Here is a 14,793-nt window from a genome sequence, read left to right as displayed (position 1 = left end):
TCTTCATTACTCTAACTTATTATATAATAACCATAGTAATAGGAACAAAACTATAACCAAGCAATGCAACCTGAGGGTATGTAAATGATAAAGTAAACTCAGACTTTGACTTCAGAAAATTAGGCTTTGCTTCTATATTAAAATAAAATTGTAAAAAATCACTTTAAATAATTATTATACAGAGGACCAGAGGAAAGTTGGACATTAATCATTAAGCTGTTAGATAATATGAATAAGCGGTAGTAGTATATTTCTCATATTTCTAATAAATTTCCCATATACTTGGGCTTTTTTTCCTTAATATTTTCATTCCTTTATTTCCTGATACAATTCAAATTTTTGATTTATTTCTTTGCATAACTTTTAGGAAACCATTATGAGTTTGTCATAATAAAAGTGAATCTCTAAATTATACACGAGTGACTTACATTTAAATTGAACGTTATTGTTTATATCTCACTAGTATAAATACAATAAAGAAAAATATTTCTCTGATGAATTTTACATTTTAATAAAAACTTTGTGATTGGAAGATTAAATGTGACATATCTGCCTTCTGTAAAGCTATATATTATGGTTATCCAAAAGTGTTTCCAAGTATTTAAAAATTGTAAAACATGGTAAATGGATCAACTTGAAATCAGATAAGTGGTCAAAGTATCAAAAATTTTCTCAGTATATCTTTATTTGATGTTGTCAGGGCACAGACTTGATTCAGGAAATGAAAAAATGTAAAAAACAGGTTCATGTGACCTCTCTTATTATAAGGTATCTGATAATGATGATACCTATGAGGTAAATCTCTTTATTCATAAAGCATTAATTACTAAGTTATCAAAATAATGTATATCTCAAAATGACTGTTGGTAAATAATTTCTATTCTACTCTATCTTTGTAATGTTTATTTATTTTGAGAGAGAAAGAGAGAGAGAGAGAATCCTCCCAGGCAGGCTTCTTGCTTTGACACGGGCTTGATTCCGTGAGATCATGATCTGATCTGAAATCAAGAGTCGGACACTTAAACAACTGAGCCCCTGGTACCCTTCTGATTCTATTTCATAAAAAATACTTTCTGTCCAACAAAGTCTTTTGAATTAGATTCCATTATATCCCAATGTGAATAATAATTTGGATGGAAGTAAGGGTTTTTGATGTCAAAAATCACCAAATTAAGGCTATGTACAAGAAATCTTAGAAGGCATATTTAGCTCACATAAAGATATGCGTATCTATGATCTACTAAAAATATTTCTTAACATTACCTTCTTATGTAAACTAATAATCTATTTTCAAATTATTTTTATGTATTAAATAAACATTGTCATGTTTTTTTAATAAAACCTCTTCAGATATTCCAAATATTTTATTATTTGATATTTGTACAACTAGATTTTTAAACAGAATTTTAAAAAATATACTTTAATTAAAAACATAAAAAATATTTTCTATCACTCAAGTTGATGAATAATCCTGATTTACATTATGAGGGAAAAACCTAGGTTATTTTAGGATTTTCTTGGCTTAGTTACATAAATCAGCCATTACTTTCATATCATATGCAAACTCTGATTTTCTTTTGTTTCAAAGAACCAAAAACTGTATTTGTGTATGCAAATTGCATAAGCATAAAAGTAAGCTTCTACGTCATGACAAAAAATGAATTACTGTAATTTCATACTGTTTTCCTTTAAAATCAGTTGTCAGTATAGAAAAAATAAACAAAATCCCCCCAAATAAAAGGAAAAAAGGTAGATAAGAAAGGAAAAGTTTTCTTAGTATAGAAAAATTCAGCTAACCTCAGTCTAAACAAATACAGAAATTTTAACCATAACTAACCCAGCCAGCAGTTTTGTAAGTCACTTAAGACAACTGTCAATTTCCCCTGAAACTATTTCAATTCATTTTGTGAGGTTTATATACCAACACAGCACTAGTGTATATACCAAGGATAAAACCCTGACAGATAAATCCTAATAAACAGTTTCTCTATATATCTTGTAATTTGTGTTTTTTTCTGTCAAAGTATATTTTAAAGGCTATGTGACATCCTTTTCATATACTGTATTTTGGTTTGAACCAAATTTAAAGAACTCTAAAACCTGAAATTTTGTGGCCTGGTTTCTTTTTCAAAAAGAGAAGCAAGAGCTAGAACACTGTTGCATAACAACTGAGTGTTAATTTAATGGGGGGGAAAAGAAGAATGCATTTGTGTTAATATTATTTGATTGGCTTACAATAACCAATTCCTTTCTCCTACATGGATTGCCATAGTGAGGCAGCATCTCACCTTCTCCTTTTAGATATACAACTATGGGCCACCTGGGTGGCTCAGTCTGTTAAGCGTCCGACTTCAGCTTAGGTCATGATCTCACGGTTCGTGGGTTCAAGGCCCACATCAGGCTCTGTGTTGATGGCTAGCTCAGAGCCTGGAGTCTGTTTCAGATTCTGTATATCCCCTCTCTCTGACCCTCCCCTGCCCACGTTGTCTCTCTCTCTCTCAGCAATAAAAAATTTAAAAAATTAGAAAAACATTTAAAAAATAGATATACAACTAAATTAAAACAGCACAAAATACCAACTTGGGTGGGTTCACAGTGAATCATTTTGAGTCTTAAATCACTGTAAACAGAGAGAATATCAGTGCCACCAATTTTGTCCATCTAAAGACACCCCCCCACTACCACCACTATATTACATGTAAATTATCTTTGTGCTTATGATTAATCAAAATTGAAAAGTGAAGTATACATAAAAAGTATTTAGTCACATTCACAGAAAATTTCCAAAATGTTTTATGACTGTAATCATGAATTTATGCATGATTATCAAAGATAAAATTATTTATTTAACAGTATTTCTTTGTTGAGCCACAGTAAGTCTTTCATTCAAAAGAGGGCTTTTGTTATGCTATGATACTTGTATTTAAAGTTTTAGTATTTTTTTCAAATGTTTCAGCAATAAAAATTAATGAATTCATAAAATAAGATATTCTGGTAAAAGATATCATCTTCCTTCAATAGAATAATAATATAGTCATTTCAGATAGAAGGAATTAGAAACTCCAATATACATTAGTCTTTTGTATACACATTTCATGAGATCTACTTAATGCTTTATAAGCTTGATTTAAAATACTATAATCTATTAAATATATGTATGAAATAGGTCATGGAGTGCATATACTAAATTCACATTAGAAATTACTTAAATTCTCAGGATGAGCTCTACCCCTCTCTTGATGTATTGCATTATATCTTAACTTTTAATATGTTTATTTACTAATGTATTTTAATTTTTTGTTGTTTATAATTTAATTGTGAGAGAGAGACAGAGCCTGAGTGCAGGAGGGGCAGAGAGAGAAGGGAACACAGAATCTAAAGCAGGATCCAGGCTCTTAGCTGTCAGCACAGAGCCCAATGCAGGGTTCAAACTCAAAAGCCACAAGATCAGGACCTGAGTGAAAGTCAGATGCTTACCAGACTGGGCCACCTAGGTGCCCCTGTTTATTTACTAATCTTAATTCTTACCTGAGTCTGTTTTTACTACCAAGCAATGAGAGCAATCAATGTAACTTTGTCCTTTACTCTTTCAAGGTAAAATAAGTTAGATTTACCATTTCCAGCAAAACTCAAAATCATATGTGACAAAGGAAAAAACAATACAAATATGCTATATATATCCCACAACTGTCCCCTAAGAATACTGGGTAGTGTCAAATAGACAGACCTATATTTTACTGATCACTTTGATCAGTTAGCATAAGGATCGCTGAGAAAAGCAAGAGCTATTTTTCTTTGCATAATAAAACTCAAGAGGAAGATCTGCAATGTATAGTGTTTCTAAATAACATGTTATTTGTGCTTCATTGATATTTTCCTTTAAGAATTCTATAGAATGAATCTATTTAGAGACTTTATTAAATCCTAGAGCTTGGAGTCTACTAATAACACCTGTACAAAACTTTTCTTTTTTTTTTTTAAATAATGAGATTTTCATACTTCAAATACAGTTTGCTTTTTAAATCCAATCTTGTTTCCCTATATGATAAAAAAATTACATAGCTAACACGGGCTACTAATCTAACTAAGTGTATATTTTACTGAAAGAGGTGCTGATCTACTTGATTCACCCACTTTGGACACTAGGTTCTTTTTTCTTTTTCTTTTTTTTTTTTTTAACAAGGCTGAGTAGTGGAAAGACCTGTTAATATAGGGCAGAGACCAAGCAGGAAAGCAGACTGTGTTATCTAACTGGAGAAATAATGATGACAACAAACTGAATACATACATACACACACACACACACACACACACACACACCATTTGGCTGCAAGCACTCAGTGGTTTTCATGTAAGCATTTTACACTCAATGTGTGGACCATGCAGTATGCTAAAGAAGGTTCAAAGTAAAAAAGCAATCCAGTAACCTCAGTAAAAAAGAAAAATAGCATTACAGATCCAAGTTGAAAGGTAAAGTATGTTTATACTTCTTTAAAAATAAGATGAAGAAAGCTGTCAAGTCTTTACATAGAAGAAGCTACATGTAAGAAGAACTCATATAAGAATGCTGGAATGTTTGCCAACAACGATTTATATATGTATATACAGACACACTCATAAATGTGCACATATGTACTTTGTTTAACTCGCAACTTATGAACATCTTCTGTTTTTCAGATAGTGCACTAGGCTCTGGACATGTAAGGATCCCAAGACACAGCAGGTCCCGACAATCTAGAGTTTGTGCTTGCTTGGGGTGGAGAGGGCAGTGAAGAACCTCAGAGACACTGGGAAAAGAGAAGGCCATGGTTTCAGAATTTGTGAATGTTTCAGGTATTTACTATGTGAGAAAATACAGATAGAAAGAGTTTTCACTCCTGGGATATTAAGAATCCTTCTAGTTTATTAGTTTATTTCTTTGTGGGCAGAATTAGCATCTAAGAATGAATGGAATAAAAAAAAGAAAAAGAACTTCCTTGAATTGTGATTTCGTGGGCTCTTTCTCTAAGAACCATTTTTCAAAACACTTTTAATTGTTGCTTCTCATCCTGAGATTATATTTTTCCTCAAAAGGAATTGCCCAACTGATATTTTCAATTTCGGATGTGCTAGGATTTCAGTGTAACCAGACAATTTTACTGCGAAAATTGTATCTCCATACACTTGCCCTGGACATGAATCAAGTCACAAGTGTAGAGTTGCCTTGATAAATGACTAGCCGTATATATAATTTTGCTTTAACAGATTTGATAAAATATGAGGAAGAATGATATACTTTACTTTAACTTTCACTTTCACAGAATGTTTATTTTTCCCTTGGAGAAGCTTCAAGGAAACATAAATCAACTCCAATCCCTTCTTAATCATTTCTTTACTGTAATTTATAACAGAAAAGGAGTGCTATAGACCTCTCTCCAGACTCCCAGAATGATGCCCGTTCCTTGTTATTTCAGTTTTCTTCATTTCTTGCAGTGGAGCTGTAGCCATTGGCTGTGCAAGAATTATGACTGATCCAAAACAGGATAAGCGCTGAGCCCCTTATTCCACATTTGACTGCAACCCTCTTACATTACACTCTTCACACTCATTTGACTTTTGAGGGTCCTAAAACACTGCCTCCTGATACACTTTCTTTTCCAGCCCACCAAAATTGAAGACTAACACTGAGGTCCACTAGCCATGGAATTATCCAATTTGAGATATTTATTCGACACTGACATCATCTTGGGGTATGTGGTAGGGAAAGGTGGAGTGTTACAATGAAACTTTTGGAACATTATTTGTTTGCTTGTTTGTTTGTTTTGTGTAGTAGGTCAGGTCCAAGGAAGAGAAAAGTGCGGAAACTGGCATTTTCAGGTGCTGTTGCTCTCAAGTTCTCTATTATATATACTCTATCCTTCTTATTGCTTATTATGTAATCATCGATTGAAATAATACACACATGCACACCCTCCCAAGTTCAAACATTAATTTTAAGACACTACGTAATCAACCAAACCATAAAGTAAAATGCCAGTAATAAAGATTATCAAATTTCCTAACAATTTCATTTTCCTCTCAAGAAGTAGAAGCACTTTAAAGGTAAATTTCTAGAGAAATATAACCTAAGAAACAGGAGGAACAGAGTTTGAAATTCTAGGCAATATTATCAAATGGTAGTGTAGGTGTTGATGTTAAGGGTAGGCAAGCCTTTCGAAGCATCTCAATTAGCTCATTGAAGTTGCTATCTTCGCTTTCTACTATAGGACTACTGAAGTAGTACGTAAGTCAGAAATGACTTCCTTCCTGTATTTATTAGAAGTGTCCTCTGTGCCAGTTGAACTAGATGGGATTAAACTTGTCTGTAGATGCAGTCTTAACTTCAGAGAGGACAATGAAGGGAAGACATGTGATTTGTAGACCTAGAAGAGTCAGGCTTTAAATACATATGTTTTCCTTTATGTAGCACTTATTTTCATTTTTTTAACTTTTGAGAGAGAGAGAGAGAGAAAGCATGAGCAGGGGAAGGGCAGAGAGAGAGGGAGACACAGAACTTGAACTGTGCTTCAGGCTCCACACTGTCAGCACAGAGCCCGACATGGGGCTCGAGCCCAACAGCTGTGAGATCATCAGCTGAACCTAAGTCTGATCTTTAACCACCTGAGCCACTCAGGCACCCCAATGTGGAATAAAATTTACTTATTGAAAATTGTATCAAAGCTATTAGTTTAGTTAGGAAAAAATTTGAAGAATTTCTTAGAGCCCTAAATGTTGTGCCCTTTTAATGGAAGTGAAAAGATCTAGCTGTTACCTTCTTCCTTATCTTCCAACTATTTTTATTCATTACAAGTCAAAGGTTCTCAGAAAGACTTCTGCTAATTTCTGCATTTGTTGTAGTTTCTGGCCTTCTAGGTATCTTGCACTAAGCTTTATCAAGTATCCTTGCTCTGAGCCACCCTGACCCCTATATCATTTTCATTTTAGTCATCCCATTACCAAAAATAAATCAATCTTTGGAAGACTCACTGAAGAATCTTCCAAAGGTGGGAGGGAGTTCCATGGATATATTTTGTCACTCATTGCTTGGGTATCTGCCACCTCATTAGCTACTCTTATTTTTTCAATTCTCCTCACTCATGAATCTTTACAAGGAAAATTAAAAAAAATAAACATATGATAATTTGATAAATCACTACCAAACCTGTGGTTTTTCATTTCCTATACTAATTATAGTAAAACTTGCACAGTAAGTTGCAATCTTTACACATATCACAACACAAAATTGACATTTAAATTCTTTTCTCTTCAGAATGGTACCGAAAATGAAACAATATCAATTATGTACGTGTTCATTCTTTGTGAGATTTAGTTACTTTGAAGATAATGCGACCATTGTAATACAACCACTTTTCTCAAAACAAAAACAAAAACAAAAAACAACTTGCTTTTAAATCACTTTTTAATCTCTGGCTAATTAAAAAATTAATACAAAAATTATGAAATTCCCCCATGCATTAGCCAAATGAATCAAATCATAAAAATCTTAAGCCAAATTTGATTGAATAATATCATTCAAATATATCTATTTACACTTAATGATATTATAATAATTTAGCTCTGGACACCAGTTAAGAGTACAAACAATTTCCTTTAAATTTGTAAAGCACTTTTGATTAAAAAAGAAAATAAATTATTATTTCAATATTTTTAACATTAAGTAGACACAATTGATTCTTCTGATAATTAACATGCATTTCATTTTTAATAGTCTCTTTTAATTTTTCCTATCTTTTTCCTATCTGGATATATTTGTGTATAGAAGATGATAAAATTCCAAACTGAAATTCCTCATATAAGAAATTTATATTTCTCATGTCATTATAAAACACATTCTTTTTGCACTGCATAATCTCCTCAATTTTAGAACTAAGATTTATGATTAATTAATTAGTTGCTGAAGTTTAAGATTTTTAAAGAAAATTCTCTATTAACTGCAAATCTGAAAAATGAGTGTCTGGTTAATATACATTGCTAGTTAACTGAAATATGCAATAAATTACTAACATGAAAAGTACATCCCTTATTAAATATTCAATGAAACTATTTTTGTGCATATTAATAGAACATAAGATATATTTTTTTACTCTTACTTAAAAACAAAAAAATATATACAGAGATTTAAATCAATATGTTTCAAAAAGCATCAGAATATCATCTGTGTTATTAACTACATATCAAGTAATTTGAATTTTCCATGAACAGTTGGGAGGGGATATTAACTAATTCACACTCAGATATATAAAAAATATCTATACTAGGATTTTAATAACTTTTAAGAACAAACTTTCAGTCATTAAGTATTTAGTCAATCCCTTTCAGAAGTTGAGTAAGTAGTTGAAACTTTGGGGAAACAGGATTATAATATACCTTCTGTCATCTTCCTGGAAGTTTAGTTTCATTAAACTAAACTAAATTCAGAACAAGGGCTCACATATGCATATCTTAAAGAATGGCTGAATGCTGGTCTGGAGTTCTTTTATCTTCTGGATAAGCACTCATATTCAAGAAAGTGGAAGGCAGGGACACAAACTTAGTCCAGTAACCAGAACTCAACAGTTTAAAGACCATTTTGATCTAGATCAAAGATACTATGGCATTGGTGTAACTGTTTTATCTCCAGCCTAGGGCTCAGGTACCCTTCTGATTTCTATAGAGAAAACAGGAACACATAAAACCCCAAGGGGATTTTTTACTAATAAAGTCTCACTCCATAAGATAAATTAAGAATAACTGTGGGGCGCCTGGGTTGCTCAGTCGGTTAAGCGTCTAACTTCAGCTCAGGTCATGATCTCATGGTTGGTGGGTTTGAGCCCCACATCAGGCTCTGTGCTAACAATTCAAAGCCTGGAGCCTGCTTCGGATTCTGTGTCTCCCTTTCTCTCTGCTCCTCCTCCGCTCATTCTCTCTCTCTCTCTCTCTCTCCCTCCTCTGAAAGATGAATAAATATTAAACAAGAAGAAGAAGAAGAAGAAGAAGAACAACAACAACAACAACAACAACAACAACAACAACAACAACTGTATGTGGCGTAGGCTGTGTGTCTCAAGGAATGGGAAGGAATTCAGCTGAGGAACTGAATGAATGGATAGAATGAGGCCTTCCTCCTCAGATATTTTTTAAGTGGAAACTGGTTTTCTGAAATGAAAATTCCTTAGGCAATTCAAAATGGATAAAGATGATGTGAAACATATGCACGTGCGCGCGCGCACACACACACACACACACACACAGGAATATTACTCTGCCATAAAAACAAATGAAGTCTTTCACAACAACATGGATGGACCTAGAGGGTATTATGTTAAGTGAAATAAGTCAGACAAGGACAAGTATTTCACTTATATGTAAAATTTAAACAGCAAAAATAAATGAACAAAGAAAAACAGAATTATAAATACAAATAGCAAACTGGTGGTTGTGAGGGAGAGGAAAGAAAAGGGGATGAGTAAAATGGGTGAAAGACATAGAACTACAAACAGAGAATATGGTCAATAACATTGTAATATTTATGTATGGTGACAGATGGTGATTACACTTACCATGGTGAGTAGAGTATAACACAAGACAATTGTCAAATCACTGTGCCGTACACTTGAAACTAATATAACTTTGTATATCAACTATACTTCAATTAAAAAGGGGAAAAATAAACCTAAGCTCTCAAGGATTTTTAATGTGCTGAGAATATTAAGCTGCCTTAAAGAGTGAACATCTTTCCAAATTTTATTGAGACATTATTATTTTCTTTATTTTTCCAGTTTATTTATTTAATTTGATAGAGACAGAAACACCATGAGTGGGAAAGCAACAGAGAGAGAAAGAGAGACAGACAGAGAGAGAGAGAATCCCAAGCAGGCTCCACATTGCCAAGTGCAGAGCCCAGCGCGGGGCTGGAACCCAAGAAACTGAAATATCATGACCTGAGCCAAAAGCAAGAGTTGGACGCTTAACCAACTAAGCCACCCAGGCACCCCGACTGATTATTTTTTAAACAACAAGGTTATTTTTTAATATAGATTGATAAAGTAATTTTTGTTCTCTTAAATTCCTCAGTCTTGATTTACTTTACTGATTAGATTAAACAATTTTGAGAATTATATACACTAACAAAAGAAAAATAAAAAAATAAAAAAATAAAAAAAAGGAGAACAGAATGAGAAGAAGCCAAGCAGGGAAAAATAGAGACTTTTAGCAAAATTGTAAGTATTCGCAGGGGAGACTCTGCACCATTGTAGATTATGAGTAGAGTAGTCTGAACAATGATTATGGGAACATAATATTTAAACTTTATTTCATTCCAGTCTTTAGAAAGAAATGAAGTAAATTAGCTAAGGTCACAATAGCCAATGGCAAATGGTGTTGCTGGGACATTCAGGCTTAGATCTGTCTGACAAGAAATGTAAGTACTTATTACTCCTATTTATTGCTTCCACAGAATTCATGTGCTCTTGGTGTGGTATTTGTTGCATCTCTGATATCATGTTAGATGCTGAGAAATCCAGTACGTAAGAAATACAGTTCTTTCATTGCTATATAATTCCCTCCAAACCATACACATTCTGGCTTAGGAGATAGTGTAGTATTTTCTTCTTTATTTCCATTCCTCTGAGATATGTGAATTAGGAGCCTACAAGTTTTTAGGCACTTAGGATATAAAATCCTGACACTTGTCCAGGAGCTTTTCAGACATTGGAGATATAAATTATTTGCAACGAGGATGTAGCAATCTGAGAGAAAAGTAGATTAATGTGATGAGGGGTCAGAGGAAGGAAAGTCATATTAATTAAACACATATTATGTGTCAGACCTTCTGCCTGGCCTGGAAATATATACCAAGTACAACAGTCAGAAAATAGTTTCAAATACCAAAAAAGACAATTTATAAAAAGATCAATCTTTGTAACACATATTTAAACACATGCCAAATTTGATTAGAAACATATGTTACATGAAATTGGTAGGAGAAAAGATCATATCTGTCCCTCAGATTTTCCTAACATAGACAAAATTCTCATTATGTTAAAATAGTTTATATTTAATGTTTGGATTTTGGAAATGTATGATAATTTTTATTCTTAATCTTCACTTTAGTAATAGGAACAGTGAGTTTGAGCCGCAGTACAAAATCTAACCATCCACATTCATCAAAATTCGACTCTATATGCAAGTAGGGTTATAATTTAGTACGTGTATGAGTAAAGCAAAATACTCTTGCATTTCACTATGCATCCCTAAAAGGAAAAAAAGATTAAAAATATCCTCAAGTGTTGTAGACTCTGGGTCTAAAGTTCTTTCTTGTCTAGCAAGAAAGCGGACGCAGGATTAAAAAATAAGAGAGAGATGACTAACAAGAGCCCCAAATAAGGGTCCTTACCCCATACTTATTAAGGTCAGAAGTCTTACAAATATGATGGGCGTGCACAAAGAGACAATGAATCAGTGAACATCAATTCATGGGCATGAGGGAAAGGGGGTTTTGAAGACATACAGTGTTTGGGGTTTGGGTCAATAGAAAATAAAATCCCGGCTTCTGGCAGATGGACAAATGGTTGTTAATGACATTAAAGAGGTGCCAGGTCTGTTTATCTTAGCTAGCCTCAGGGATAAGACAGATAGGGCAAAACACTTCAAGGTTAACAGGGCAGCTTTTCTTTTGTAAATTAGCTCCATACTGGGTAGAATCACCTGCATCTGCATAGCAGCAAAGTGCAGTGCTCTATACACCAAATTACCTGCCTACCTAATTTGGTCCTTCCTTCCTGTGAAAGCAGCTTTCTGCTGTAATACTAAATTGGGGGGCACTTTTGCCCTGTATGCCTAATCTTGTTTACCTCATATACCTTTGTATTGGGATCCTTTATGCCTGTTCCTAATTGTTTTTTTTTTTTTTAATTTCTAGGAGAGAGAGAGACAGCGTGAGCAGGGGAGGGTCAGAGAGAGAGGGAGTCACAGACTGAAACAGGCTCCAGGCTCTGAGCTGGCAGTCAGCACAGAGCCCGACGCGGGGCTCGAACCCACGAACCGCGAGATCATGACCTAAGCGAAAGTCGGACGCTTAACCAACTAAGCCACCCAGGCGCCTCTGCCTGTTCCTATTTTGGGGCCTTTACCTTTCCTTCTCTATTTTGGGTGCTCTGCACTCCACTATTCGCAGGGTGCTTCTGTATCATTTTAATCTTGGGGTGCCTTTGCACCATCCTATTCTCGGGGGGTGCCAATCATGTTTACCCAAATTCGGGTGTGGGCATCCTATGGCTTTTTATTTCTCTATGCCTTGTTAACCCATTGGTATAAGCCCAGGGGATCCCTGAGCTTATTCTCCACATTCAAGCACGCTTTCCAGTGTTTGTCATAATATATAGAAATAACCAAAATAAAATTTTGTCTTATATGTGTTCATATTATTTGATGCTCCTCTAATTATTAGCTCCACCTCTACTACGTAGTAAGACCCTAAAGAGATGTTATGTTCTGACTGTATGTATACCAATTCTTTAATTGTGCAATGTAATCTTGCAATTATAAATATAAACCCAGAATTACATATAGTACTTACAGCATTTAGACAAAGTTAAACTCTTGACCTGGTAGCTATCGTACCGTAATGAAATAATTTACTGGTTGCAGGGGAAAAGGAAAACCCTGAACTGTACACTATTAACCTGATTAGTGTTATAGACACAGGATATTTGTCCCAAATAATTCCATCATTAGTGTATTTGGAAAAAAAAAAAAAGCAAAGCTGAGAATAGTATATGAAATACAGTAATGCATAATAGAAAATGGAGTAAATAAAAGCAAGTTTTATATACTAAATTACTGATTAGTGATAATTTATCAATAATTTGAAAATAACAAAGGAATTAATCATAACACTCATTGCCAATTAAATGAAATTGTATCTTTATCAAGTAAGTATAAAAACATATTTTTAGGTACCATCTCAAGTGGTACCATTTTTGGTTAATATGCTGATTTCTTGTGTGTCTGAACTATTATTACAATACTTATAGCCAAATGTAAAAATTATGACTTTGATACAAACACTTTTAAAATATGCTGCATTTTCAACATGTTCTACTTATTTTCCATAAAACATGTAATAACTGTAACAGACCATTACATTTTTTAATCACTTTATTGCTGAGTACATAATAGACACTCTGAAAGTAATGGTCAATTGCTTGAAAAATATGCTAACCTCTTTGCAAACATACTTGACTATGCAAATGACAGTTTAACTGTAGTGTCTGACTATGAGCCACAATTCTGATTTATTAATCCCCCTTTTTTACTTTTGGAAGTTGAATTTCCTAATCTTTCAGAATTCTTAGAGCTCCAATTCTTAAATAAGATAATTTCCAATTTAATACCAGAGAAATATACAGAAGAATCAAATAATGACTCATATAACATATCTGGAGCATTTCCACCTGATTCAGTTGAGAAACAGAACAAAATATTAGATTCAAATTCACTAACAGACATATCCAATCTCCCTCTTTTATGCATTTGAGCCACTTCTATGGAACTTTGGAGCGATGTTATTAGAAGTTTACTTTTCCTCCTCTTAGAAGTACACACAAAGATGGAGTNCTTTTATGCATTTGAGCCACTTCTATGGAACTTTGGAGCGATGTTATTAGAAGTTATTACTTTTCCTCCTCTTAGAAGTACACACAAAGATGGAGCACACCAACTTGTTTCCTCAAAGTGTGGACCTCAAACCTTTCATTGCAATTTGTCATATACTTCCTAATACAGTTTTATATTGATTTCTATATGGACAAAAATGGTATAAGAATGTCATTATAATACATTGAATAGATTTCTAGAAGAGTGGTTCTTTTATCATGCTGAGTTCAAATGTCAGCATTTTGCAAAAGTCTAATAAGGAGATTCTAAGGATAGCTTCCAAAAATATTAACTGTAAAACTGATTTAAAAATGCAACTGATCATTTAACATTCTCTTCCTTATTAAGCATACAAAGAAATACATGACAGGAAATTCATTACTAATGTCAGTAAATAAAATTTCATCAATCATGTGCAATTATGTGTATATCTGTTGTATAACAGAAATGGGTTTTAGTTTTTATGGCTTCTTATCTAAATTAGGGAGGAATCTAAAAGTTGATCACTCATTTTAGCACTTACCTCATATGGGTGATGATGAGTGTTGTCGTGGGGATAAAAAAATCATCCACTCGGTCAAACTGCTTTCCCACTGGCTGGGTGTGAATAGTGTGGTGGGGCACATTCCCACTGGCCAGGGTTATTACCTAAACAGAGCACATCATGGTTAGACATTGGCAGTGCATTCCCTTAATAGTATCAGTGTTCATTTTATTTAGAGATGAAACAAATCAGCAGTCATTTCTTTGACTCTTTATTGCCATCCTGAAAATTAGTATATCATTAAGCAAATTGGAATTTTGTAATTGTTTGATTATTTTCAACATAGAGATTTGTGTTTATAAACAAAAAAAACAGAAAAAGATTTGTCTTGAATAATTTCTGCTTAAATTATAAAATTATTATAAACAACTTCTGTATTATAAAAGTGTTAACCTTGCTATAGTAAGAAAAAAATAAAAATAAGCATACATATGATGTAAATGAGATTATTAGCTTGCCCTTCCTTCCTTCCTTCCTTCCTTTCTTCCTTTATTCAGCTTTGTGAAAGTATAACTGATGAATAGAAAACCTCTAATATAGAACAGAGCTGGAAACAAAACTGAAAACACTCAAAC

At 33.5% G+C, this 14,793-nt stretch overlaps 1 protein-coding gene across 3 annotated transcripts in view; it reads right to left on the bottom strand.

The window, feature by feature from the left end:
• FSTL5 (follistatin like 5) overlaps positions 1-14,793 on the bottom strand; it is a 663,363-nt gene that overhangs the window by 35,276 nt on the left and 613,294 nt on the right. For all 3 annotated transcript variants that reach the window (XM_077752758.1, XM_077752759.1, XM_077752760.1), the window contains one exon: positions 14,198-14,322. In XM_077752758.1, coding sequence (XP_077608884.1) covers positions 14,198-14,322 — 125 coding nt within the window. The remainder of the gene's footprint in view (positions 1-14,197; positions 14,323-14,793) is intronic.

Source organism: Crocuta crocuta, unplaced genomic scaffold (genome assembly GCF_008692635.1).
Source record: "Crocuta crocuta isolate KB4526 unplaced genomic scaffold, BGI_CrCroc_1.0 scaffold346, whole genome shotgun sequence".
Lineage (NCBI taxonomy): Eukaryota > Metazoa > Chordata > Mammalia > Carnivora > Hyaenidae > Crocuta > Crocuta crocuta.
This window is presented reverse-complemented; position numbering and strand designations above follow the sequence as displayed.